The sequence below is a fragment of the Gossypium hirsutum genome, chromosome D09, assembly GCF_007990345.1.
Source record: "Gossypium hirsutum isolate 1008001.06 chromosome D09, Gossypium_hirsutum_v2.1, whole genome shotgun sequence".
Classification (NCBI taxonomy): domain Eukaryota; kingdom Viridiplantae; phylum Streptophyta; class Magnoliopsida; order Malvales; family Malvaceae; genus Gossypium; species Gossypium hirsutum.
The window spans coordinates 11,132,476-11,160,105 of record NC_053445.1 but is presented as its reverse complement, the minus strand read 5'-3'; the positions used below and the strand labels follow the sequence as shown (position 1 = coordinate 11,160,105).

At 34.3% G+C, this 27,630-nt stretch overlaps 3 protein-coding genes across 4 annotated transcripts; 1 reads left to right on the top strand and 2 right to left on the bottom strand.

Moving 5' to 3' along the window:
- Nucleotides 1-9,044: 9,044 nt before the first annotated feature.
- On the bottom strand, nucleotides 9,045-13,571 carry LOC107892203 (subtilisin-like protease SBT6.1). Its single transcript, XM_041100169.1, has 7 exons — nucleotides 13,351-13,571; nucleotides 13,122-13,250; nucleotides 12,841-12,993; nucleotides 12,434-12,550; nucleotides 11,845-12,029; nucleotides 11,319-11,451; nucleotides 9,045-9,206 (listed from the first exon to the last, which is right to left on the bottom strand). Exons 1-7 carry the CDS (start codon nucleotides 13,495-13,497, stop codon nucleotides 9,045-9,047), a joined length of 1,026 nt encoding a protein of 341 aa, XP_040956103.1. The 5' UTR covers nucleotides 13,498-13,571.
- Nucleotides 13,572-14,031: 460 nt separating this feature from the next.
- On the top strand, nucleotides 14,032-16,797 carry LOC107892202 (probable protein S-acyltransferase 7). Its single transcript, XM_016817217.2, has 5 exons — nucleotides 14,032-14,424; nucleotides 14,539-14,721; nucleotides 15,207-15,503; nucleotides 15,623-15,856; nucleotides 15,938-16,797. Exons 1-5 carry the CDS (start codon nucleotides 14,329-14,331, stop codon nucleotides 16,457-16,459), a joined length of 1,332 nt encoding a protein of 443 aa, XP_016672706.2. The 5' UTR covers nucleotides 14,032-14,328; the 3' UTR covers nucleotides 16,460-16,797.
- A 710-nt stretch (nucleotides 16,798-17,507) lies between these two features.
- Nucleotides 17,508-26,056, bottom strand: LOC107892204 (uncharacterized). 2 transcript variants are annotated; one of them, XM_041101787.1, is made up of 19 exons: nucleotides 25,965-26,056; nucleotides 25,335-25,674; nucleotides 24,954-25,199; nucleotides 24,488-24,678; nucleotides 24,236-24,407; nucleotides 23,951-24,088; nucleotides 23,602-23,782; nucleotides 23,252-23,397; nucleotides 22,803-22,979; nucleotides 22,076-22,186; nucleotides 21,198-21,314; nucleotides 20,929-21,082; nucleotides 20,672-20,832; nucleotides 20,480-20,566; nucleotides 19,444-19,760; nucleotides 19,103-19,184; nucleotides 18,590-18,729; nucleotides 18,214-18,445; nucleotides 17,508-18,135 (listed from the first exon to the last, which is right to left on the bottom strand). In XM_041101787.1, the coding sequence occupies exons 2-19, from the start codon at nucleotides 25,659-25,661 to the stop codon at nucleotides 17,815-17,817; spliced, it is 3,300 nt and encodes a 1,099-aa protein (XP_040957721.1). In that variant the 5' UTR covers nucleotides 25,662-25,674; nucleotides 25,965-26,056; the 3' UTR covers nucleotides 17,508-17,814. The 2 variants fall into 2 exon arrangements, with proteins under 2 accessions (XP_040957721.1, XP_040957722.1); XM_041101788.1 differs by lacking the exon at nucleotides 25,965-26,056 and having other exon boundaries at nucleotides 25,330-25,459.
- Between the last annotated feature and the right edge of the window lie 1,574 nt (nucleotides 26,057-27,630).

Sequence of the window (27,630 nt, the reverse complement as noted above, 5' to 3'; positions counted from 1 at the left end):
TTACTCGCACGGAAGCTATCGTACAAGGAACTCATCTTTCATTCGAGCATTGGAAGCACAATTAGGACAACTTGCTTCAAATCTAAATACCCGACCACGAGGCTCATTACCTAGCGATAGAAAATCCTAGTCCGAGGGGGAAAAACATTGTAAGGCTATCACTCTTAGGAGTGGTAAACAAACTGGCGGACCGTTTATTGACTTTACTGTAGCACCTCAAGATACGGATGGCGTAATCATTGGTGAGAAGGTTGAATCTGAAGAATTTGCCAATATGTCAAACAAAGAAGTTCCACAAATTGTCACTCATATGCCTAATTTCTAACCTTCGAAACTGTCGACGCAATCAAAGGTGTCGGCGCAAGCAGATGTATCTTTACCTTTACCCTTCCCACAAAGATTTAGGAAGAATGAGCATGACAAGTAGTATCAACAGTTCCTGGACATACTGACACAATTGCAGATCAAAATTCATTTAGTGGATGCTCTGGTACAAATTTTGAGTTATGGGAAATTTATGAAAGACCTCTTGTCCAAGAAGAAGATACTCATTGATATTGAAACTATTGCACTCACAGAAGGCTGTAGTGCTATTTTGACAAACAAGTTACCCCCTAAATTGAAAGATTCTAGGAGCTTTACCATCCCATGTTCAATTGGCCGTCATTATTTGGGTAAGACTTTATGCGACTTGGGAGCTAGCATTAATTTAATGCCATTATCTACTTTCAGAAAGTTGGGAATTGGTCATACGAAATCTATTGCAGTGACATTACAACTAGTCGATCGATCCTTGGCTCAACCTAAAGGGCAAATAAAAGACATATTAGTTCGTATGGATAAAATTTTTTTTAGCTTATTTTATCATACTTGACTTTGAGGTAGACAAGGAGGTTCCCATAATCTTGGGATGACCATTTTTAGCCACCGGCAGAACTCTTATTGATGTTTATAAAGGTGAACTAACCATGCGACTTAATGATGAGCAAGTCACCTCTAGTGTTTTTGAATCTATTCAATGCAAGAACAAAGAAGGATGTCATACTGTCGATATGATATATTATCTAATTGAGGAAGAACGCAATGACCCAAGCATAGTACTTTCTGAAGAGTTTGTAGCGACATCTGATGCCGAATCCTTAGATGATTGTGATAGTAGGGTTGAAGCTAATTATCTTAAACTCAAGCATAGATGGCGGATCGAATCCTTAGACCTAGCCAATAGAACAACCCCAATTTTCAAACCATCTATTGAAGAAGTTCCTACTTCAGAATTGAAACCACTACCTCATCATCTTAAATATGTATTTCTAGGTGATTACAATACTTTCCCAATTATTGTCTCTGCAATACTGGATGTAACTCAAAAAGAGAAATTGGTCCATATTTTTGGCCCAAAGGTTATTGTATTCACTGATCATTCGACTTTGAGATATCTCTTTGCTAAAAGAGATGCCAAACCAAGACTAATACGCTGGATATTACTGTTGCAAGAATTAGACATCGAGATAAAATACCATAAGGGTTCAGATAATCAAGTTGCAGACCATCTATCTTGATTGAAAGTTAGTAGTGAAGACGAAAACATACTTCAAATTGTCGACGCATTCCCATATGAGCAGTTATTTACTGTAGATGCAACTCATTGGTATGCATATTTTGTTAATTATCTAGTGTATGGGAAACTCCCATTGCGTGTCACAGGCTATAAAAAAGAAAGATTTCTTCGTGACATAGCAAAGTCATTGGAACGAGCCATATTTATTCAAGGTATGCAATGACAACATCATTCAACGTTGTGTTCCGGAAGAGGAGATGCTTTCAATCCTAAAGCATTGCCATGATGCTCCTTATGAAGGTCATTTTGGTGGTATAAGAACTGCTACTAAGGTTCTCCAATCAGGATTCTACTGGCCAACATTATTCAAAGACTCCCACAATTTTGTGAATCAATGCAGTAGGTGTCAACGTACTGGTTTTATATCTCGACGCAATGAAATGTTGTAGTAGCCAATTATGGAGGTTGAATTATTCGATATTTGGGGGATGGATTTCATGGGACCATTTCCAAGTTCATTTGGAAATCTTTATATATTAGTAGTTGTTGACTACGTCTCGAAGTGGGTTGAAGCTGTTGCAGTCCTAAAGGATGATGCAAAGACAGTGCTAAAATTTTTTCACAAGCATATACTCACCCGCTTTGGCACACCAAAGCCATTAATTAGTGATCAGGGTACACACTTCCATTGCAACCAAGTGGCAATCGCACTGAAGAGATATGGAGTTAATCATAGAATGGCTACTACTTATCATCTACAGACCAATGGACAAGCCGAAATATCGAATCGACAAATTAAGAACATTCTTAAGAAGGTTGTAAACCCTTCGAGGAAAGATTGATTTTTTCGATTGGATGACGCTTTATGGGCATTGTGGATAACATACAAAACTCCATTAGGGATGTCACCGTATCAATTGGTTTTTAGGAAAGTATGCCACTTACTAGTTGAACTGGAACACAAAGCAATGTAGGCAATTAAGCAAATGAACATGTACTATCAAGCGGCTAGAAAGAAAAGGCTGCTGGATATCATTGAACAAAAGGAGATTAGGAGAAATGCTTATAAAAACGTTGCCATTTACAAGGAAAAGACCAAACGATAGCATGACAAGATTATTTTGTAGCGAGAATTTATCGCGAGTCAACAAGTTTTATTATTCAATTCTCGACTCAAATTACACTCAGGTAAATTGTGTTCATGTTGGTCTAGACCTTTTGAAATTGTCGACGTATTTCCTTATGGTGCAGTCACAATTCAAGATTTAAGTGATGAACACCAATTCAAAGTAAATGGACAAAGGCTGAAACCCTATTTTGGCAACAATGATCAAAAACAGGCAAAGACCATTAAATTGGTCGAAAAGTTTTAATTTTTAATTAGCACTCCGTGATTTTATTTTATTTTATTAATGTTTCGTTCAAGTTTTTTTTCCTTTATTTTTGCGGAATAATTAGGTACCATTGTTGACGCATTGAAATCTTACTGTCAACGCATTTCATAAGTCTATACTACCATTTATAACTCATCAGAATTCAAGGAAATTCAGATCCCACTGTTGGATCAAAAATCACTCAGTCGTTTGATCTTTCTGAGCGGACTCAATTTCTATTAGACACAACTATTCTCGCCAGCCTTATATCTCTCCACAAAACAACACACCTCTCCATCTTCCTCTTTCACCCACTATAAATCTTCTCCTACTGTACCGACTGTAACGTATTCAAGCAACAATTTTTTATTTATTTTCTCTTCTCAAGATCATATCTTTTTAACTTTAAACCGTTTTCCCTCAAAAAAAGATGGAAAAAATAATAGTCTCAGTCAAGAAAGTCACCAAATCTATTAGAGAACATGCGCCCTCTACTACCACAGTTCGTGAATTGGAATCTCCCAAGCCAGTGCAGACAAAAGAGCTAGTAATCTTTTTGAATAAAGTGGCAAAGGAGCAATTTCAAGACAACATGTTAAAGCGAAACTTCCATATCGAACAAGGCATTTCCCTTTCGCCACAACAAGACTTAGGTAAGCAAGTCTCTAAAACCATCTTGAAGTTAAAATGCGAAAATTTTTACACCCATCCTAAGAGCTACTCTCCTTCATTGGTACGTGATTTTTATGCTAACTATATGATCATGAGTTAGAGTTTATTTTTGTTTGAGAAGGCTTAATACCATGAGATGCTGAAAAAATCAACGAGCTATACAACACCAAGGTCGATGTCGACGAACACTTCGAGTTCATTGATGACATCACAGATGAAAAATGAGACCTGTTGGTGAAAGACTTGTGCGTCGAGGGAGCAGTGTGGACGAGTTCCCATTAAAAGAATTATACGTGCACCGTTGCTTCCTGATGCAGCAATGCAAAATTTGGTTTTATTTTGTCAACTATAGGCTAAAGACCTCTACTCAAGCACCACAGTCACCTTCGACAGAATGTGTCTGATACATTCTATCGTCAAAGGCAGAAAAATTGATGTAGGAGCAATACTTCACCAAGAAATTACTAATTGGCAAACTAGAATCTTGGTTTTCCCATCACTGGTGATGTTATTGTGCCAACAAAGAGGAATCGTGCCCCATGCGGGTGAGGAAGTTTTAGAAAATAAGGGCCCAATCAATGAAGCCTCTGTAGAAAGAATGACTCGTGGCAAAGACACGCCAATACTAAAGGAGGTAGAAACCAGCAAAACAAGAAATAGTAAAGCCAAAGCCGACAACAAAGGAACAAACTGAATGCAAAGACATCATTATGGCACAAACTGAAGGATGTCGAAAAAATGGTCAATTCCATCAACAATAGGTAGATCAAGCTTGTCGCTATAGTGGAGGATATGGATAAATCTTAGGATTTTTTTTATGCTTATACCAAAGCCTGGAACAGTTCTATTATAGCCACATTAGGCCAACTGAGCCTATCCCCACTATTGGTATTCCTAGTGTTTCCAACAATCATTCAAAATTATGACCTCTCTTCCTCTGATGACAACTTAGAAGACTAAAACAGATCGGTAGCATCCCCACCTATTTTGCAAGTCTCTAATAATGAGAAAGACGAGGAATTCAGGGACATTGAAGAATGCCTACAAAAGATTGATAGCTGGTTCGAGAAAGGTATTTTTGCTGATCAAGAGGAAAAGAAGGAAGTTGCTGCTGCAGAAGAGGAAGTTGTTGCTGAAGAAGAACAAGTTGCTGAAAATGAAAAAGAAAAAGAAAAAGAAGATTCTATTGAGAATATTTTCACCGCACCCGAGTCTCTAGGTGCAACTATTTATACTTTAGAGCCAGATGGAGCAAGACCAACGAAAGTTGCTGAGGTAATCAGTGAGAAGCAATGCAATTCATTGGTAATAGTGGTCTACACTGGACCACTCTAGGTGGTCGCTCCTACACAGGAAGCAGCATATGATGCCAGGGTAGAGTCAGGAACTAAGGAGCAATCCGAGGGCCTTGCAACGCCCAAAAAAAAGAAGAGGAAGCACTCCAAGGATAAAAAAACGAAAGAAAGAGGAGAAGAAAAATAAGAGAAAGAAACATCATGCAGCCATATCGACGGCTGAAGATAACTAAATTAGTTCATTTTAAACTTTAGTTGTAGTATTCATGCATTGCATGTAGTTGTAGGTTTTATTTTGATAAGTATATATTGTCATTACATTTTTATTGTCATTACATTATCATGTTAGTGTATTGGGGACAATGAAAACTTTAAGTTTGGGGGAATGCACATTGGGCTTGGAAATGCACCCACATTTCAAAATTATTTTTTTGAAAATGAAGCATAAAAGGTTTAATTATAGTTAATGAAAATTGTTCAAAAATTTTTGTTACATTCGATATTTAATCCTTAAATCATGTGAATTATCAATGAATGAGTTGGATAAATTTGACAGAAGGTTATAGCTTTAATTCTTTGATGAATAGATTAGGTTGCATTAGTAATGAATGAATGCAATCTTGAATGAATCTGCTTTTTACAGCTGCTTATATATGTATATATAGTTATAAATTAGAGACACTCCAAAGTGGGTGTAGTATAGAATGTTAAAGAGGGAACACTCCAATACAAGCGTTAGAAAAATCAATTTGGCCAAAGGCTGTCGTTACATGAGTGTGTGTCGGCACAATTATATACTCCCTAGGGGTTTGTTGCACCCCATCGTTACTTCTCAGGAACAAAGGTACAGTAACGCAACGATATCCCTTATTCCAAAAAACATATGTATATATATAATTTATAAATACATAGTATTGTACAATAAATGTTGTATTGGTACATAGAACTTAAGGTTTGAAGCATGATGCTAGTATTGAATAAGTTGCAACCTTATTCATTCATGCTTGTGAATTGTTGATGCAATATTCTTTCATCTAAATGTGATTCATTCATTGGGAATTTAGAGGGTTCAAGTTGCTAGAATGATCATTTGCCTTAGTAAATATTTCTTTAGCCTTGCTAGTTTCTGTTTTACTTGAGGACAAGTAAAAACTCAAGTTTAGGGTGTGATAGCACTAGAAAGAACATAGGTTTTCCCCTTACTTATTGGTTAAATTGTTCCCATTTAGTTATCCTTAGCATATATTTTAGCATTTTCAGTTTAGTAAATTGCATTTTATAACTCAGTGAATCCTAGCCTATTTTATCCTTAATTTTTCTATCTTTTTGCATTAATGTCGATACATGAGTTAATTCCAAATTGCGTCCAAAATTGTCGCCACACCTGACAACTATCCGGATAAGAACAAAAATTGCATGAGCTGTCCAGTCAGGTATAACCAACCTGTACGTGCAAGGATAGAATAATTTTAAGGAAAGGACACCTATACTGTTGGAGGAGGACATAAAAGGTGAACGTGAGAAGAAAAGAAAATGGTTTTTTTTTATCATCATCTTCATCATCCTACCTTGAAGCTTGCGGCCATGGCAGCTTAAGCCTCTCACGGGTGATCCAATGTGAAAACTAGATGCAGACTAGCTTCTAACGAGGAGACCTAAGTGGAAGACAAGAGGGAATAAGGAGATTCGGTCGAGTTGTCTAGGAATAGTATTCTCCACTCGATTCTTTCTTATTTCTTTCTAAATGCAGGTGATTACTCTCTGTTTCCTATTGTATTAAAGTACACATGAATTCTTGGTTAAATGTTATCTTATTCAATCTTTCTTTTATTGTTTAATCTTGGGGTTTGAATATTTTTTTAACACGGAAGTGTTATTGCAGTCGCTGACATTGGAAAGTGCAGTAACAGTTTGAGCCAACAAGCGTTACAATGGAAGTTGAGTAAGGATTAGAGAAATTTAGTCCACTTGTTATTAATAGTGTCATATTGTCATCATTGGAAGGTGAGGTTAGTATGCATGTTTAAGTCTCAAATTGAATAGATGAGTGACGCTTGGTAAGATATACATTGAATTTTGTTGTCTCGACAATCACCTATCCTTTTATACCTTGTGAGCACTTAGTATTCTGCTAAAGATTCATATTGGGGATCCCAGTTTATCATTATCATATTTTATTTTATTATTTTTAAGTTATTGCATCGGCAACTATCCTCACAATTTCTCCCGTTTATATTTAATTATTGAACCGACATTAATAGACAAAAGACAACCATCCTTGTGGGATTGATATCCGACAGACTCACATCTGTCTACTATACTTGCATCGATAGTGTACGTTTGCACATTGTTGCTGTGACGTTAAACAGTCGATCAACAACTAGTCATAGCATGCTACTAGGTAAGATTGTCCCAAGATGACTCATTTGTGGTGCATGATGCGATAGGTGTTGAGTTGATGGTTATACACTCAAGATCTTCTAGTTAAATAACTCCCCAATGAGTTATGCTTAAGTTAGAATAATGGTCAAACGTTACAAGATTATTAGTATGTGTGAATGCCTGTGGAATTAGGTTCATGTACTAATTGGATGGAAATCCATGTTTTTACTAGTTGATCTTGATCACCCCCAAGGTGGTTTGATTCAATAGGTGTAGGAATTATCGTTGTAACAACTTACAGACATTTTCAATGTTTAATGTAAGATGCATGCATCATCTTAATGCATATCATAACGTTGCAAAATATTTACAAACATTTGTTTAATATAAAGATATTAATATATGAATGTTTTATTTTCAATTTGAAAGTGGCGCCAACTCCCTTATTTAACATACTCACTGAAAACAAAGTGAATGGAAATAACTATAAGGAATGGAAAAGGAACATGATAATTGTCTTGAGCTGTGAGAAACTTAAATTAGTTCTTGATAATAAGTGCCCTCTGGCCATTCAAGTTGAGGCTAGAAAATGTTGGGAGGAGTCTGATAAGATAGCTCGTTGTTAGATGTTAGCAAGCATGACCAGCACCCTATATCCTAAAGATTCAAGACTTCTCTTAAGCTAATTGAATATCTTCTTTATGCTTATTATCTTGCTTGTTTCATGAGAAGATTGATTGTAATTTATGTAGTATGTTAGCAAATCTCGATTTCTTATAAATTAAGGAGACTTGTATAGGTGATGCACTGAACTAAGAGCACTTATTCTTGTTCATTAAGGAACATTTTTTGTAAGTGCATTAAGTAAAAAATCAAGTGTGCTACTTGGTTAATGTCTTAAAGTTTTTAGGAGGGAAACTAAGAGAGGAATTTTCTAGATCTTAGGTACAAAAGTGAGAAGTCTAGTTAGGTGAGTGTTAGAAGTTGTAAATCACTAGTTATACGTGTTGCTAAGATAATGGAATATCACTCTGGGCAAGACTTCGTAAACCGTAAAGAAACCTAACTGCATAAGCATATCAAGTGTTCATTATTTTTATGCCTTGTTCATACTCAATACACATGAAGTAGTTGGCACTGTTGGCACTACACATACTCTGCTTGCAAATTTCGATTTTGGATTTTCAGAAACAAATATTATAAACATTAGATGAAATAATGACCGAAAATTTTGAAGACGGAGAAGAAGTGTTCTTCGGGGATTCAAAAATAGAAAGAGAATTTTTCCAAGATATTATCTAAATATATTTCTTATCAATGACTTTCATGAATAAAAATAGAAAGTTTTTTTAGTTTTTTTAAACATATTAGTCTAAGGGTTTTTTCTCTATATCATTCAAAAGAAAACATTAAAACAAATTTGTTTTTAGCTGTTGCACTAATGCTAATTTTCGTTATTCTATAAAAAAAAAATTCTGATTTTCTTTATACCATACAAACAAACTAAATGGGAAGGTTGTAATTAAATAACATAGTTAACTGCTAACAAGTGAACGTGAAATTCAATCTCTTCACCCTCTTATGGTTATCTTAGCAAATCCCAGTATAATTGTTGGATTTGTCATTTCATATCCATAGTGTTTTTCTTTCCATCAAAACATATATATATATTGAGAAAATTAAGGGTAAAATTGCAATCAACAGGGATGGGTTGTAGTGTTTCAAAGTGTGAAGAGGGAAGAGGTTCTTCGGCATGTTATCAGTTCAGAATTGTTCATCGAAAGAACGGTTGTCGAGCAGTTGTGGATAATATCCTCTTACTCTCATCCAATTCCAAGCCCTTGCCTGAAGGTGGCGATGGAGAAACGCATGCAAAGGAACGTAATAAGAATGTGAAGAAGATGAATTCAGAGGGGAAGAAAGGACCTGAAAAGGAAAAAGAGGGTTTTGATAAGGGAAAGGACGATGGTGATGGACATGATAGCTTTGAGCTTCCTCGTTCCCCAAGTTTCAAGATATTTTGCAGTGCCTCGCTTAGGGAAAAAAAAACTCATCTGTGCCTTTCTAAAATTGTAAAATGAGGTACATTTATCTTTTTATTATTACTTTGGTGAAATTATAAGTGAATTTGTGGTGACCCAATCATTTGATTATATATCTTTTCAATTTTATCATGGTATAAAAATAAATTTATTTATAAGTTTATATATTCTATTATTTTAATTTTAATTTTAAAAAAGTTAATAAATTTATGCATTTTTTCCGTTTAATCTTGATTTTAAAAATATTTTGAAAAAAAATATATTAAAAAGATTTGAGTTTTTGTTGGAGTAATGGATATATAAAATGCTAAAGAAATAAAGTGCAAATTTTGGGCATCATTGCACCAATCTGAAGGTTGCGTTATCCAGCTCATTTGCATTGGATTGTAATAATAATAATAATAATAATAATAATAATAAAATTGATAAAAGAGTCACAATCTTTGTGTCCAAATTTAATTGGATTTTTATTATTAACATGTTAAATTCAATTATTTATCTAGTTTAAAATTTGATATATTTCAATTTGGATTTATGCAATTTTAATATTTTAAGGATTTAATTAACTTTTTTAAATTTAAAAATGAACAGTAATTTGAAGATTTCTAATGCAATTAGGCCTGAATTATAAGAAATACCTACGTACACGTTAATTCGACTCAAAGGGCACGTTTGGTTCGCTGTATTGGATTAGAGGCGTATTGGATTAGAGGTGTATTGGGATTAGAGGTGTATTGGATTAGAGGTGTAATAGCTAATCCACTGTTTGGTTGAATGTAATGGAATAGAGGCGTAATAGTAATCTTGTGTTTGGTTGAATGGAATAGAGGTGTAATAGCATAATAGAAAAAACTAAAATGACTAGAATACCCTTAGCATAAATTTGTTTTGGTAAATGATTATTGTTATTGTTATTTAAATTATAATAAGATTTTTATTATCAATAATAAATAATTTAATCATATTTAAACATAATTATTATTAAATATATTTTAATTAAAATATATAATTTAATAAAATTCTTAATAATTAATATTCTTATATTAATTTACTGAAATCATAATATATGATACTGTAAAATATAAATTAACATAATTATTATTAAATATATTTTAATTAAAATATATAATTTAATGAAATTCTTAATAATTAATATTCTTATATTAATTTACTGAAATCATAATATATGATACTATAAAATATAAATTAACATAATTATTATTAAATATATTTTAATTAAAATATATAATTTAATAAAATTCTTAATAATTAATATTCTTATATTAATTTACTGAAATCATAATATATGATACTGTAAAATATAAATTAACATAATTATTATTAAATATATTTTAATTAAAATATATAATTTAATAAAATTCTTAATAATTAATATTCTTATATGAATTTACTCAAATCATAATATATGATACTATAAATGAAAATTTGAAATAATTAATATTAAATATATTTTAATTATAATATATGATTTAAAATAATTTAAAATAATTATAACTAATAAATTATATTTTATGAATTTGTATAATCTAAAATAATAATTATTACATATAATTTAATAATTAATATTAAATTTCATAAAATACTTGATAATAAATTTTCTTATATGAATTTATACAATTTAAAATAATTAATATTAAATATAATTTAATAGTGATATATAATTTCATAAAATTCTCAATAATAAATTGTTCTTATATGAATTTACTAAAATCAATATATAACTTGAGAATTATATTCTGCATAAACATAATTAACTTATATTAAGAAAAAGTTAGATGAAAATGAAATTGTACATCATAATCCATATGTTATATAGTTTTACAACATCAAAAAGTTTGAACATTGATTTTTAATGGTGAGAAAGAAATCTTCTGACCCATTCCAATCGGGCAACAGAAGGTAAACTAAAGAAAACGATCATTTGAGTTGGATGATCGGGAATCTCCTTTCTTCTGTTCTCAGGAATGATACTAACAAGCAGGCATACAACACCCGCAACCACAGGACTTGCCACACTAGTGCCTGATAATTGTTTACAACCAGTACTGATCTTGGATCCCATAATTTCCCGCCCATATGCCACAACATCTGGTTTGACACGACCATAACTGCAAAGATAATCAAACAAGTTTAATATTCATGATCAGGACAATAAAGCTTGCTTAATAAGGGAGTTACACATGGAATATCATAAAGTATATGAAATTGAAAATAATTTAAAGCCTTCATACGATCAACACTAAAAAGAAAGGGCCGATAACAAGACCTCAATACCTTTAAAGAAAAAGTATAGTATAGTAGTTAAATTAATAAGTGACTACTCCAAAATTAAATATATTTTAAGTTTCATTGTCACCATTACACCCCCAACCAAAATAAACTTTCCAGGAGAGGCGTCCTAGCCTTTTTTTTTCTTAAAATGAAAATGATTATGGGCTAGAAGAGCATGTTTTGAACAAAGTGAAGAACAGTTAATATCGTAGAATAGAGCAATACACTACCCATGAGGAATCTCCCAAGTACTCATGCCACGTGATGAAAATGAGGCTATGTGATCACTATAATCGATTCCACCAACACCAATAACATCACTTTGGTCTGCTGGGTTGTTTAAAGTGCCATACAATGGCCCATCATTTCCAATGGCTGACACCATAATAATATTATTGGCTGTTATTTCCCAAACCTGGAGAACCATAAAGCAGCAAGCATTAACCAAAAACGTTCAGCTCCATTGTATGTAAGGATAAGCATGCAAAACTGAATGTGGAAGTTTCAACAGCAGAGTGGGTAACTTCACTGGCTAATCCTTCCATATTTGGAAATAAATGTCCAAAGAAAACAAGCAAACTTCTTCAAAATGCAAAATATTGAAAGAGGAAGTCAACTCATGAATTTGAATGATCATAGCATGTTCATGGGATTTAAGAGAGGCCAAAAAACCTGTGGGAAGCAAGTGAATGCATTATGATTGAAGCATTTCCACATGCCACTACAACCAAACTTAGACAATTTTGCAGTTTTGAAACAAAATTATTAATGATGCTTGACAAATGAACACCAATAAACCACAGGCCATGAGAATCATACCTTCTCTACAAATGGGAGATCCAAGTAATCAGGTCCACCTATGCTCAAGTTTAGCACATCCATGTTGATTGCAATAGCATAGTTGAAAGCATCAAGGAACCAAGATGTATATGATACCTGCAATAAGCTGAGAGCAAAATTCTCATAATCCAGCCAAATTTTATAGAATAACAAATGTTAAAGGGAAAGTCCTTAGGTTGATGGATATACTGTATGATATATATCTTCTAATTATAGTAATGAACAGTTCAAAAGAGCTTCCAACTTCTGTAGTGCATGCTAGGAATTTTCAAATGGATCAAATATAAAGGAAACCAACAACAAAAAGGGTGAGATTTGCAAAGGCCTGGTGCAACATCAATCAAAATACAAAAACAAACAAAATATCCAACACCAACTTGTGTTACCTGTGCATCAGTAAAAACACGGAAAGCATAAATTTCAGTATCTGGTGCAAAGCCAAGACATTCTGTGTCCTCACCAGCAATAACACCAGCCACAAAGGTCCCATGTCCAAGGTTATCGTTCAAAGTATCCTCATTGGTCCAATTAGTTCGTTCCTGAAAAATTTACTCGCAAGAGTGATTATCAGAACTCCCTATTGAAGACCAACAAGTTATTTTCAATAAGAAAATAATTTCACACCAACAAAAGTTCAACTAACTTCATTTTCCCACTAATGATGTACCTTAATGTTTCGGAAGTGAGGATGATCAGCACGTATTCTAGTGTCGAAAATAGCCATTTTGACTTTAGCACCGGTATACCCTTTTCTCCAAAGAGCATCCGCTCCGAACAAGGAAGTAACTTGAGACCTCTGCGATATAAAAATAAGAAATTCCATAACTTTCCTCCCTCGTTTAAATTCTCATAAATTTGGCTTTGGGAAATTTAGTTAATCAAATTAAAATGTTTACCTGCATCAAAAGATGGCGACTCCAATTAAGTGAGGAATTACTTAAACCTAAATGGTGGAAATGTTTCTCTTTTTCACTAAACAACATCAAAAGATTGAGCAGAGAGCATGGTGTGGCGGGATTGCATTGGCGGGAAAATGCCCTCATCAGATAGAGAGAAGAGGAAGAGGTAACTCTCTGCCTTCTTCGGTTAAAGCTTGAGAGGGAGTTGTTGCATCTTCAGCTTCTGACAACCTCGTCAATCTAAAGCTTCTGGGTCTGTTACAGAAAACAAAGAAAGAAAGGAGAAGAATTTGGGGCTTCTGGGTTAAAACTTCTGGGTCTGTTACAGAAAACAAAGAAAGAAAAACAGAAGCAGCTCTCTTCTTGCCTTTCTCTATGGCATGCTCGACAAGAAATTGGGGCTACTGGCCGAAGGCGAAGCAAGCAATGAAGGAGATAAAGAGAGACAGACCCAGGAAACAGAGGGCAAATTAGGGCGTGAAAAATAAAACGGATGTAAACTGAGGAGAAGCCAGGGATTAGAAAACAGAGAATTTCGAGGATTAAGGGCGTAACGTATTAGGGGTGTATTAGGCAATACATTGAACCAAACACCTGCTTAAGAGGGGCTTAAGTGGGGCCCACGGATTAGGGGTGTATTGGCTACACCCAACCAAACATAGTGAAAAAGTTCAACAAGTGAACCGGATAGGATTCCCGGTCGAAGAAACAAACCCCAACTATTGGTCCCCTTTCCTCTTCTTCGTTTGAAAGAAAGAGCTCATCCCCTTGACCTTTGTCGCCGACTCCTCGACTCGCTATTACTCATTGAACTCGCCTCGCCTTGACTCACTCTCATCATGGCTTTCCGTTTTTCCACTTAAAACCTCCTTCCTTTCTTCTCAAAGTCTCATCTTTAAGTCCTTTTTATTGTTATTATTATTGTTCTGAGAGTTAAATAGAGAGAGAGAGAGAGAGAGAGAGTAAAAGGGAGAGATGTATGTGGCGCCGCCAACCCAGCGATCGGATCCGAGTTCCATCGGCGGCGGACCGGGTGATTTACGGGTTTACCAATCCTGGAAAGGCAGCAATGTAAGCCTTTCCTTTTTTGTCTTCGAAATTTCTATAGTAATTTTGATTATAAGTAATAGTTAAAAGGACATGAATTTTGCAAGGGCTTTAAATTTAATTTTTTTATTTTTGCAGATATTTTTATTTCAAGGGAGGTTTATATTTGGACCAGATGTAAGATCATTAGGGCTGACTATTTTACTTATATTAGCTCCAGTCTCCATTTTCTGTGTATTTGTTGCTAGGAAATTGATGGATGACTTTTCTCATCATTTGGGCATTTCAATTATGGTTGTTGCTGTTGTCTTCACTCTCTATGTAAGTCTTTCTTCAATTTTCTTGTATCAATGAGTTGCTATTTATGAAAAGAACAAACCTTTTGTTACAATGTTAGGAAGATGAAACAAACCCAATTTAGTGTTAGTTCATGATGTTCTCGAATTACCAGTGTTTACATTGGTTACACACCCCCTTCTGTTCTTGGCTAGCTATATTGACTCCAATTTGTAATTATCTATGATCATAGCTTTTATGGTCCCCCTTTTATTCTCATGGCAGCTTAGAATAGCATTAAGATGAATGATAAAAGAATACGAACAAATTCTAGCTTATAAAGTATAATATGCTTGTACTGTCTCAATTCTACCATGTTTCGAAAGATTCAAATGGTGTCTTACATGTACAAAAACAAAAAAAATCCCCCCTGGCATATTCAGATTTTGTCAGGCATTTCAGAGAATCTTTGTAATTTTCTCTGAAACAGAACTTGAAGCTCATAAATGTGTTTGTTTCTTCTTTTTCAGGATTTAGTTCTTTTACTGCTAACATCTGGGAGAGATCCTGGTATAATTCCACGTAATGCACACCCTCCGGAGCCAGAAAGTTTTGATGGAAATGCGGATGTTGGGGCTGGGCAAACTCCACCATTACGGTTGCCACGGATTAAAGAAGTGGAAGTCAATGGGATCTCTGTGAAGATCAAATATTGTGACACTTGCATGCTTTATAGGCCTCCTCGCTGCTCACACTGTTCGATTTGCAATAACTGTGTAGAACGATTTGATCACCACTGTCCTTGGGTGGGGCAATGTATTGGACTGGTGTGTAGGAACTTAGATTAGCATATACTTGTTTGTGGCAGCAAAATTTTCACCACTGTCCTCAGATTTCCTCATTTTTTACTGTCTACTTATCTCACCTTTTTTTTTCCTGTTTGCAGCGAAATTATCGGTTCTTCTTCATGTTTGTCTTCTCAACAACCCTTCTTTGTATATATGTTTTCGCATTCAGTTGGGTCTACATTAGTAGGATCATGGCATCAGAGGACACAACAATTTGGAAAGCAATGATTAAAACCCCGGCTTCCATTGTTTTAATAGTTTACACGTTCATTTCAATGTGGTTTGTTGGTGGTTTGACTGCCTTCCATTTGTATCTAATCAGTACAAATCAGGTAAGATACTCATCCTTAATATGTTGTTACATTAGTTCGTTTGTTAGATCAATGTAACACTCTGTTCCTTTGCTTTTGCAGACAACGTATGAGAATTTCAGATACCGATATGATCGTCGAGCAAACCCTTATAACAAAGGAGTGGTTGACAACTTCAAGGAGATATTTTGCTCCAGCATTCCATCATCCAAGAACAACTTCAGTGCGAAGGTGCCGAGGGAACCAGTGTTACCAACACGAGCCAGTGGTTTTATGAGTCCGAATATGGGGAAGGCCACGGATGACATAGAAATGGGTAGGAAGACAGTGTGGGTTGATAATGGGGCCACCACTGATGATTGCGAAGGGCAATTCACAAGTGAGCGAGTAAATGTTAAGGAGGGTGAATTAGGAGAACTATCACCAGATTTTAGAAGTACAGTAGATGGCACGGGTGAGCATGCCAGTATTCATCCCAGGCGATCTAGTTGGGGTAGAAGAAGTGGTCAATGGGAAATGTCACCTGAAGTTCTTGCTTTGGCAGCTAGAGTGGGGGAACCAAATCGAGTTATTGGAAGTAGCAGCGGCCGCAGCAATTTGACAACCGAAAACCGGCAGACATAACCAAAGCGGTGATATGAGAAAAGGGTTTGACTGCTAAGGTGTGGCTCTTCTTTGAATCATGTGTATGATGGGGACACATTTGTTTTTGGCTTTGGCAGGGTGTTTGAAAAGTGTGGGTTTGGCCCTTTGTGCTTTGAGGAAGAATTGGTGTGTTGTATCTTGTACGAGAGTGAGTATGTTTTTTTTTTCATTAAAAATTTTAGTGACCTTGTGGATTCATTTTAGTGTCTTATAATTAGAAGCTGGATTCAAATTTGCCCTTGGGTTTCTTTTTGTTTCACTTGTGTAATTGAATACTCTACTAGTAATTACATACTTGTCAGTTGATGTTTGCTAAATCTGACTTTTTATATGTGTGCAAGGAGAGGATAATTGTGAGTGTCGTTAAAAACAAGCGAAGTTCATGAAACTAGAAAAAATTATACATTGAAGCTTCCTAAATGTTTTAAATTCTGTTGTTAGTGCATATAATAATAATCTTATACGTACTTGAAAAATAAAAGGCATGGTAGATTTTTAGTCCCAAGTGAGAACTTTTAATACCATTGTCAATGTAACTAATAACAATCTTATATACGTTTATTAAAAACATATAGCATTTTCCTAGTTTCACTTGTGAACTATGATAGGCAAAAGTACTTGGAGGTACTCTTATAGAGATTGGATCAGATTGATCTTTTACCATTAAATTAATCATTTGTCTTTTTATTGTTAAAAAGAATTAAATAAGGTAAAATTTTAAAAGGATTAATATTTATTGTTTAAAATTTGTTTTTATTTATAAATAAAAAAATATCATTTATTGTTTCATTTAATATTTTTAAAGCTTTTATCATTTTAATTTCTACAAATGCAACCTATTGTTTATAGATGAAAAAATTGTCATTTTTTAAATGAAAACTATGTCAAAATTTGACCTTATTTTAATTTTTTTAAATGATGCAGATATTAAACCCAATCCATTGATCATATAAAAGTAATTTCAGCATAATAAATTAATAATCCATACATCTATCAAAACAAGTAAAGAATTACTAGGAAATCTTCAAAACTGCAACTTTCACTTTGATTTGTCTAAAAAGGGCTGGCTTCAAAATAAACATATTTCTCTAATCTACAAATAACCAATCCTTTTCAATCCAAATGAAATCAAAATTACATGACAAAATTCTCCTCAAAAACAAAATGGTTTTTCAAGCAATAATGGCACATCCGCATAAAAATGGCTCTACCTTTTCCTTCTAATATCCCATCAAAATGTTCTCATTTAACCTCATGTGCCAAAAAAATGGGGCCTATAAACTCCAATCCAATCTGACCTACTGTCAATGACAAGGCTGAAATGCAGTTACCTTCTATTGTCTGCGGGGTTTCCATTTTCCTCTGTCACTAGGTGCTCCGGTCCAAACCTGTACGACAGTCGACGTGAAGGAAATGATACTAACAGCACCCATGGCATACATTGCTTTATACGGCACCATATTGAGACCAGAGAGATAGCAATATATTCCAGCTATTAGGTAGATGAAACTCAGACTCATTTCCTGACCCAGGATTCGTGGAAAGGGCAATGAGGAATTTACCAATGACTCCGAACTAAAGATACCATGTAGGATCATGCAGATGCATAGGAGCGAATCCAGGAACCTAGGAAAGCTCTTGTGCATTCCTATTCTCTGCAATCCCACAAAAACGTCGTATAATATCAACCATATAAATGAAAAAGTCATGGAAATGTAGGTGAAATTTAATACCTGCAACCAAGATACCAACGATGGACCAAACATTAGTGCTGCAACCAGGTGCAGCACCAGTAAGCCATGCCGTTGATGGAAGATATCTTCTTGTGCTTGACTATAACTGGGGCGGTTTTCTTTTGAAGGGGAACCAGGCTGGGATGTAACTTGCTGAGACGAACAATTGCCTTCACTTCTGTCATCAACTTCCTTTTTCCGTACATTACTGCGTAATGAGGCTGTCAAAGAGCTGTTACATTAAAAGGGAAAGCATACGAACAAAACAAATTAGAAGTTCGTACGGAAAATAGTTGAGTGCAAAAGGTTGAATCTACCAATAAAAAGTTAAAAGGGAACCAATAAAATGGTAATGATAGAGTCAACCGGCACTTACTTGCACAGAAAGCTATGACAACATAAAGCATGAGAGAAGAGTAGAATTAATAGACCAAGTGCCGGATGTACAAATGTAGACAAAATAATTGCCATGAATATTGGAACGAATAAAGGTCTGGCTCTTAGAATCCTTACCACCTGTTCCAAAAATAGATCAAGATCAAAATAAACAAATCACAGCATCAACTTTGCACATAAAATGGAGAAAGACAGATAAATCTTCAAATACTAGAAATTGTTATGTTCACCAGATTAGACATTAAATTACTTTCACTTCTACAAGCCTCATATACAAATGGCAAGTACAAAACCAAGAAAACCAGATTCAAGCCATGTTGGAAGTGGTATTGTTGAAATGGGAACATCCATTCACAGTTATACTAACTAAATATGCTATTTAACCAGAGTGCACTTCAAAGTTTTGGTAGATGCAAGGAGATTATGAATCCAAAAGATTTGACAGAGATTGAACCCACTAAATAGATATAGATAGTTGAGGCCAAGAGTCTACCTTCAATGAAAAGAATCTGGATGAAAGATTCATAAACCACTGAAGAAACAAAAAGAAAAAATTTCCTTTCCGTAGTTCCCACCTGCAATCAATTAAACCTAGCATGAGGTAGAATGCCAAAATAGACATCATTTAGAAATGAATGCTATATGATACATATATCAAATCACCCAATTCTATCAAATCATGATAATGGCAGTTGGAAAAGAAAAGAGAAAGTTGTTTAGTTTTCTCTAGGGATTTTCTTCAATTATCTAAAGTATTCATTGTATATAATTCACAAAATATTCATCTTGACATTTCGATGTTAATCCAACAAGAAAGGTAGACAGTCGACCAACCTCCTCTTCATGGAAACATGTAAATAGGCAGCCACATAGAAGACCAACTCGGATACCAATATCAGTAGAATTATAAACCCATTTGATAATAGGTAACAAGTTATTGACACAATGATGAAGCTACAGAATGGAGGAAATGGTTGAGATGTTATGAAGGAAAAGAACAAGCAAAACAAAATAGGTACAACAGCTAAAGGCAAAAATGGGAATGGTATTCTTAGGTTGGTCTCCACAGCTTTTAGTATAGAAGGAATCGGCCTTTCATGTGCTTGTCGCATCAGAGCAAAGAATAAAACAGCAACATTGAAGGCAAACATCTGTACAAGAAAGTCCAATATCATGTAAGTATCATAGACTGTACATAGTACAAATCAAAACAGCAGCATATGGTACTATAGAATCTGATGCTAGAATTTTTCTCTTTCTCTTCATTCAAAGACCTAAGAGATAATCATAACATACATGACTTTCATAATATGCACAAACTGGGAGGGTATGACGTGTCCTTTATTAATTTGCTTCAGCACATGTAGCTTCTAAACATTTACTAATAGCTGTTATAAAACATTTCCACATCAAAACTCATTCCTTACATAAATCTCTTGGACATCATCATCAGGTTCCCTGGAGAACCCTTATAGGGAATTGCTTCTGGTTACAGCACCCTATATTTTTACATGTTTAGGTGGGAAACATTTCCTAGCTTGTTTGTGTTACTGTTATAAGTATGTAGAGAACAGCCATTGCATTGCAATTGTTATAGGCTAGCACATTGCAACATATAATTCAATTACAACAAGCGCACTGTGATTTTCAAATGTAAATAACAATGCAATATCATTTGAAATAGCAGTATTTTGATACTGCACAATATCTTCACCCAAGTGAACTCAGCTAGAGGTCGTAGCATTCTAAAGAAACATCCACCAGATAATTTCTAATTATTATTTCACCTTTTAGGATGTAAAGAAACTAGTATCTGGATTTAGACGAAACCAGGAAAGAAAAATAAGCACTGAATATTAGATTGGCTCACCTTTGGACAGTATAGAAGCAAGTATCTGCTAGCTGCTTTAGTTACAGAAACAGCTAAGCTTGCCTTGTATGAACAATGTGGGTCAAGCTGCAGTGGTATCAAGAAGATAAAGAGCTGTAAATTTTAAGAACAGAATAACAGAATTTTGAAATTAAGGTAACATTTACGTGCAAGAAAGATGTGGCGCATCACCAGTAAGAGAACAACGGTTTTCTCAGCCCCAGTAGAAGTCCAAAGTGCTGGGGAGGAGTCAACCACAAGAGTCTCACTGTACAAGTTTGGAAATATATGAAGACCAGATGTAGGATCCCAAGCAAATGCTACAGGTGGGAAACAACGCTGTTTGCAGAGCTCTAAATGGCTCAGCAGAAAAGAACAACATTCAGGTCATGAAACAAGCTTCTAGAACTTCAGGATTGCAACGGAAATGGAAACACTAAGATTCTTACTAGTATTGTCCATATCTCCACCTTCATCAAGAAGCCCAGAACCTTTAATTCCACAGCTTGTAGTTTTCAAAGAGAAAGTAACAGGCAATAGGCCTAAATTAATTGCAAATGACAGATTGAAAGCAAGGGGGTGATCTTCCTTAAAAAAGATATCCTGCACAACATCAAAATTATTACCAAATAGTCATCATCTGGATGAAACCACATTAAACATGTCTTTTAAGTTTCCAAACCCTCTAAAGTAAGATGACTGCACTATAGGTATTCACCTCATGAAAATGTCTTGATGAAAGCATCGATATAGGAGAGAATTCTATCTCTCCTTCATCTGGATTAAAGAACTGCCCAATTGCCATGGAGGTGGTTGGTGGACTGCCTGAAATAGTCTGAGCACCACAGAGTCAATGCAAACAATTACTACAATAATTTTAAACTATATCCTAAATAAGAGAGAAGCACTACCATTTTTATTTAAGGACCAAAAGGCAATATGAAGAAGCCCGACTTTTTGGTATACAAAAAATATGTGCCTTTTCATGTATTGCAACAATAAAATTATTACTCTAAGACCTAGGAATAAACATATTATGATGGAAAAAATTAATTCTGCATGAGGCAGGGATAAACAGTCTAGAATCAAAGTCATGCATACCAATGCTTAATATTTTTATTAGGTTCAATTTTGATAGGTTCCACAACAGGTTGAAAATCACAAAAACGCGGGGAAAATAGTTATGACTAAAAAGTTTCAGCATTCAACTATCCTTTTAGATCTCACAATATAGTTTTCAACCTTTTTACCTATAAGGACAAACGTATTTCAAATATAGATAGCTAAGTTAATGCACAAAACTATAAGTGTCAGCACTCAACAACCCTTTTAGATCTCGCAGTATAGCTTTTTACTCTCTCAACTTTATGGTCAAATGCATTTCAAATATAGATAGCTAAGCTAAAGCACAAAGCTATCAACAGTGAATCAAAGATAAAAGGTATCTGATTGGTTCATGATGTATTCTTATAAAGGTAAATCCTTAAGATGAATGAGAACAAAAGAGGCAAAGAAATATCCAGAAACAATCCTATTGTGCATGATGTTGATGTTCCTGTAAAAGGAAAGGGCATTAAGGACTAACGGCAACAATACCGTATGAGGTGCAACTGAGATAGTCAGATATCTGAAACCATGCATTTCCTCAGGGCCCAAATGAAGTAGAGCAGATGGAGATGCTTGCTCAGTCTGGCTGCCAGGCTCAATCTGGTAAGCAGAGCATATAAAAACAGGAGTGTCAACGTAAACACAATTACTATGAATCAGAATGCTCAATAAGTTGCTGCTCCAATAAGAACAAAAACTACCAATTAAATTGGTTAGTAACAAGACTTAAACTTTCCAGAGACTATTTAGTGTGGTTTAGGGGACAAATAGCATTAATAGCATAAATTAGGGCTGAACAAACAGTAATAAAGAAGATAGAACTCTATAAAACTTAGGGTTTAAAAAACCTTTAGTTTCTTTATATTAATTAAAAGGCAAAATAATGCAGGCTGTTAAGTTTACAGCTATTTGTATAGGCTTTCTTGCAAGTAAAGTTACTAGACTTTGTGCAAATAAAGTTTTATTCTTAACACTCGACTTAACCCTCAAACTAATAATCTTAGCTGTCCAAAATATATCTAATACTTAAATTATTATAAAATAAACTGAAACAATAAAATAATAAAGCTCTTGCGTTACTATTTGAGTTTTACATATAAAAGATCAAGAGACTTGCTACATACTCCCAATAGGTGTATAGCATAAATAGTAGCAAGTACTTGAGCACTATTGTTTCCCCAAATAGAATAACTTCAAAAAGTACAGTCCTTAGTACCTGCCTTGGTGCTTGTCCTGCAGGAATTTGCACCATCTTTGATGTCACTTCCAGAACGCTCTTACCAGCAGGCAAATCTGAAGGTAAGTTCCCTTTCTGGGGCCAAAGATGAACTCGGACTCCAGAACAAGGAGCAAGGTTTGTCACAAATATAAAGTGGCTTTTTCCGTTTGACCCCTGTTCATGGAAGTACACTAAATGAAGTTAGCATTGTCTAGTAAGTCAAAATATAAAAGGGGCAATGGAGTTTTTTTTGGGGGGGGGGTGGGGGGTGGGGGGAGATTCAAAGGAATATTAAGCTGAGAGGAGCAGCTTTAGTGAAACTTTGTCACTTAGAAGAATTTCTGCTGACAAGATATAAATCTGTGCAATTAGGGTTTGACATTGCTTACACAAATTTCCAATGAGACAAAAAATCTAAAAGTTTGTGGATGTGAAATAAAGCTCACCAGTTCCAGTATGTCCAACCACCTCCTTCTCCCATCCATAGCCAAAATGTTAACAGTTTTTTTCTGAATATACAAATCCCTCTCAGGGACGTCATCACTCCAATGAACACTGCTAGGACAGTCAGAAAAGGTATGATCCTGAGAAACTGCAAGCATAACATAACATATCATGATTAGAGAAATTTAGGAATTATATTTTTACTATTATTTCAATGAGTAATCAAGTTCCACCACATATTAATAACTTTCTTTTGTGGGCTAGGGTAATTACATGCATATATATCTCCATAAAGAGTTCCTAAGTTTCATAAAATATAAAATTGAAACATTAATGTCCCGATAGATAATACCAGCAGTGTATTTTACATCCTTAAAAGGGACACGAGTTGACCAGAATAACTGTGATCTCCACTTGAAACTTTGCTGTATTCCACTACGAAGCATCTTTGATAATATTGCAAGTCTTTTTTGAGTGTCAGAAAGCGGCTGGCCTCTTCTGGAGTCTATCAAACTAAGGAGAGTATGCGACACCTACATGAAACATTTACATTCTGAATTGTCAACAAAATTTGTGCTCCAAAAAGCTGAAGCATCTCAATGGTAGCCACACCTGACCACCAAATGAAGTAAATCCAGCTCCCAACTTAACCATCCAAAAGGAAAGGGAGAGAAGCAGTCAGGAAAATAGATTCCACTTACTTGCACAACTAGTTGATTGCACCAACAAATAGCTTGATGTTCCATCGACAGCCATACATTTTTCATGCTTGTACTGCCTATCATAAATCCGTGAGTGGGAGGAACAATGCCATCCAGGGATTCCAATTTTGAGCGTACCTATAGTCAGAAAAGGAGACCATGATATATTCAGGCAAGGTTCAACATTTCAAGCAAGATATATACTTAAGACATAAAGCACCAATTGCATTTTATAGAAGCAAACAATCTAATCCAAACCATACCACACCAAATTTCGAAGAATACCTGATAATCATTATAACCACCAGAAATGGAAACAATAACTACATGAGATAGTTTTGGGCTTGAGACATATTCTCCGGTTTGAGTGGTTTGAACATCATAACCCTGTCTCCATTCTTGGTTTATGCTTTCATAATAGTGACCCAGGGACGGCTGCAATGCCACAGGAGGAGATCTGGATAGAAATAGCAGATTCTTAAAGGGGAGAAATAGAATTTTAAAGAAAAGATAGACGAGAATTCTCAAAGAGCTCACTGGTGGGGACTTGAAAGAGTGAGAATAGTTTCAACAGTTGATTTCCTTAGATGGGGGTGGACCGTAGCAGCTCTAGCAACGAAACCACCCATAGAGTGACCAATCAATATAACACTTTTTGGCAAACTACCAGTGATTGCAGCACCCTCTCTTTCCCGGGCATCATGCGATTCTTTATATTGATCCAAAATCTGCAATAATAAGTTGGGTAATTATGAGCCTTCAAAGACAAAATGAGGCCTGATATGACATTGTCAAACAAACAAACAAGGTAATCTATGATTTAGTTGATTTAACCTTTTAAACTCTTTATCTCTTTGCAGTACTTTAAACATATGAAGTGAAAAGTGTGACCTCAAAACAAAGAACCATGCATAAAACATTCAAAATTCCATGTCAAACGGTTCAAAAAAAACTATCGCCAATTTCTCATTGTAAACTAAAATTCGAAGGAAAAAAATGATACCCTGTGAATAGCATATACAACATATTCAGTGTGCTCTTCAAGTATCCGACCATCCATTGCAGAATGTTCCCCCTCAAGATCCACAGAAAACCAATCTAGCCTGTTAGCATATTGGTTTGGCAATTGAAAGTCATTCACATCCGCATTCCCTCCCTCCTCAGAAGTTAGATAAGCTTCTCTATAGAATGTATGTTCAAGTGCACCTCCTTGATAAGCTCTCTCAGATTCAGCTGCCAAGGAACGAACCTATAAGAAGGGTGAAAACTTGTAAACACCCTTTAGAAGCAACTCCATAGATTGAATAACATACTTGTGAGTTATTGACTATCTACAATGAAGCACTACCAATACTAACAACAATGGCAAAAAGGAGGACCTTGCCTGTTTGTAGCTACCGCCATTTCCTGGAATAAAGAGAACCGGAACTCCTTTGAGATTCTTCAAGTGTTCCTTAAAGTCAATGTTTCTCCAACCTTCGTGATACAAATACAAACCATATTTTGCGGACAAGACGCCCTCCGCAGTGGAAATGGGGATATAAGTTGGATACATATATGTCATGACACAACCATTTGATATAGGCTTCAATAAACCATACAAAGTAACTACAACAACCCATAGCAGCGCAATTATAAGCACCACTGCTCTTAAACTAGGCCTAAACCCTTGCATTCTCGAATCATTACTTTTCCTTCTCTCGCTTTCCATAATTGAACATTCACTACACATAAAAAAGATAGATAAATATTCAAAAATAAAGAAGGAAAAAGAAACAAAATCATCTTAGGAATGCAACATTTGAATAAACAAACGAATTTTTAAAACTACAGGCAATTAGAAAAAAAAATCTATTTAGCTTAATTATTAGCAGATCTACTCCAGAAAGCATAATTAGAGACGAAATAAAGAATAATAACAAATTTCATTTGAAAAGCTTAAGAGCAAAATGAAGGTTTTTCAGTTTATCTGATTTGAAGATAAAAAAAAAGGATGGAATTGTGAAGGTGAAACCTGGTCGGAGATGAAAATCCAAAGCATCGCGAGGTAGGAGAGAGAGAGCATTAGCGCATTTGCTTTCTGTTGGAAGGAGACGAACCGAAAATGGAAGGGATTGTTTCTAAATAACTGAATTTTAGGATCTGGCGGTTTTTCTGGTGGGTCGGATCCCCAATTTTAATATGGGCCGGTTTGAATGTTTGGACCTCAACACCGGTTCAGTGGCCTTGGATCGCGGAATCTTTACTTTCTCGATGACATTTGGGTTAATTCCACAAAAAGTCCTTAAACTATGCACCGAATTCTAGATTGGTCACTAAGTACGTTCCAATTTAATCCCCAAACTAAAGCAACATTCTAATCAAGTTTTCCTATTAGTCTAGCTTCCAGTTTCAATCTAATGCGGTTCATTTCTTAAACACATATGCATCAGATACACGCTGATATTTAACAACAAAACTAACAAAAGGATCTAACTAAAACAATATTTTAATTTAAGGATTCAATTGGAACGTATCAAAATTTAAGAAACAATTTGAAATTTATCCCACAATTGAGAGACATTTGATGCAATTAATCCATAAAATTTTATAAAATATAGTGACAAGTATATTTATCCCTACACTTTTAACTTAATATTGAATTTATTTTTGTGATTTACTTTTATTTAATTGAATTTAGTAATAATCTTTTATTGAATTTTGCAGTTAACAACAATTAATTAATTTAGTATTGAAATTTTAAATCTAATAAAAATGTTTATTTTATAAAAAGTTAAAAGCTTTGCTTTTCTTTATATCTTTCTATTTTTCATCTATAACATATATAAAAGTACGAGTTTAGAAAAAAAAACTTTTGAACTGATGAGAATATTTTTTATTTTTCATCATATTATTTCAATGACATTTAAAAATAATTATGATATTTAATTTAGAATTATTAGTTAAAAAAGTTGTATTAATTTTAAAATAGAGTTATTAATTGAATAGAAATTTAAACATAAAATATAGGAAAATTTGTGATAATTATAATTATAACTAAATTACAATAATTAGTTAAATTTTTTACATAAAAATAGTTGTGCTAAATTTATTTTAAAAAAATCGTGTTAATTTTATTGATGTGAAATAAAGTTATTGCTTGAATAGAATTCTACGTATCTTAATTATCACGTAACTATTGTTAGAGTTATATATCAATTAAAATTTGAGTTTAGTTTTATAAATAACATCTCGTAGTTAGACATATTTGATCAAATAGTGTCCAAGAAAAAATACTGTTAAAAAAATGGAATTTGTTAACATTAATAAGTTAAAATTATATAAAATATAATGGAGTTTTAAAGCGATGGTTCTTCGAAAAGATAATATCAAATCATATTTGAATAATAATAACACTAGAAAGATAGAGAAGATATTTTAATTGATGATGAGATGATATAACCTTATGATCTCTTTTTAAAATTTTTGTAAGTGGTTTATATTATAATTTGAAATAGCATATTGAGAAACAAATGGATATTATTTCATTATTAATTACAGTATATATTATTTTTCACTTGGCATTAATTACTGTTTTAATTGATTTTTTTAATATTATCAGTATAGTTATTAATATCAAATCAACTTTTTCAATGAGGAAAAACAAGAAAGCAAAAGACGGATTAAAAGAGAAATTATTA

What these genes read in the sequence shown, in the direction of transcription:
- LOC107892202 (XM_016817217.2), top strand. Translation starts at nt 14,329, where the DNA reads ATGTATGTGGCGCCGCCAACCCAGCGATCGGATCCGAGTTCCATCGGC. An exon ending in AATCCTGGAAAGGCAGCAAT is followed by an intron (nt 14,425 to 14,538) that starts GTAAGCCTTTCC and finishes TTATTTTTGCAG; the next exon opens with ATATTTTTATTTCAAGGGAG. An exon ending in TGGGGCAATGTATTGGACTG is followed by an intron (nt 15,504 to 15,622) that starts GTGTGTAGGAAC and finishes TCCTGTTTGCAG; the next exon opens with CGAAATTATCGGTTCTTCTT.
- LOC107892204 (XM_041101787.1), bottom strand. Translation starts at nt 25,661, where the DNA reads ATGGAAAGCGAGAGAAGGAAAAGTAATGATTCGAGAATGCAAGGGTTT. An exon ending in TTGTATATGCTATTCACAGG is followed by an intron (nt 24,679 to 24,953) that starts GTATCATTTTTT and finishes TTATTATTGCAG; the next exon opens with ATTTTGGATCAATATAAAGA. An exon ending in CATCAAGACATTTTCATGAG is followed by an intron (nt 21,083 to 21,197) that starts GTGAATACCTAT and finishes GATGTTGTGCAG; the next exon opens with GATATCTTTTTTAAGGAAGA.
- LOC107892203 (XM_041100169.1), bottom strand. Translation starts at nt 13,497, where the DNA reads ATGAGGGCATTTTCCCGCCAATGCAATCCCGCCACACCATGCTCTCTG. An exon ending in GTCGCCATCTTTTGATGCAG is followed by an intron (nt 13,251 to 13,350) that starts GTAAACATTTTA and finishes TTTATATCGCAG; the next exon opens with AGGTCTCAAGTTACTTCCTT. An exon ending in CTCACTTCCGAAACATTAAG is followed by an intron (nt 12,994 to 13,121) that starts GTACATCATTAG and finishes TAAATTTTTCAG; the next exon opens with GAACGAACTAATTGGACCAA.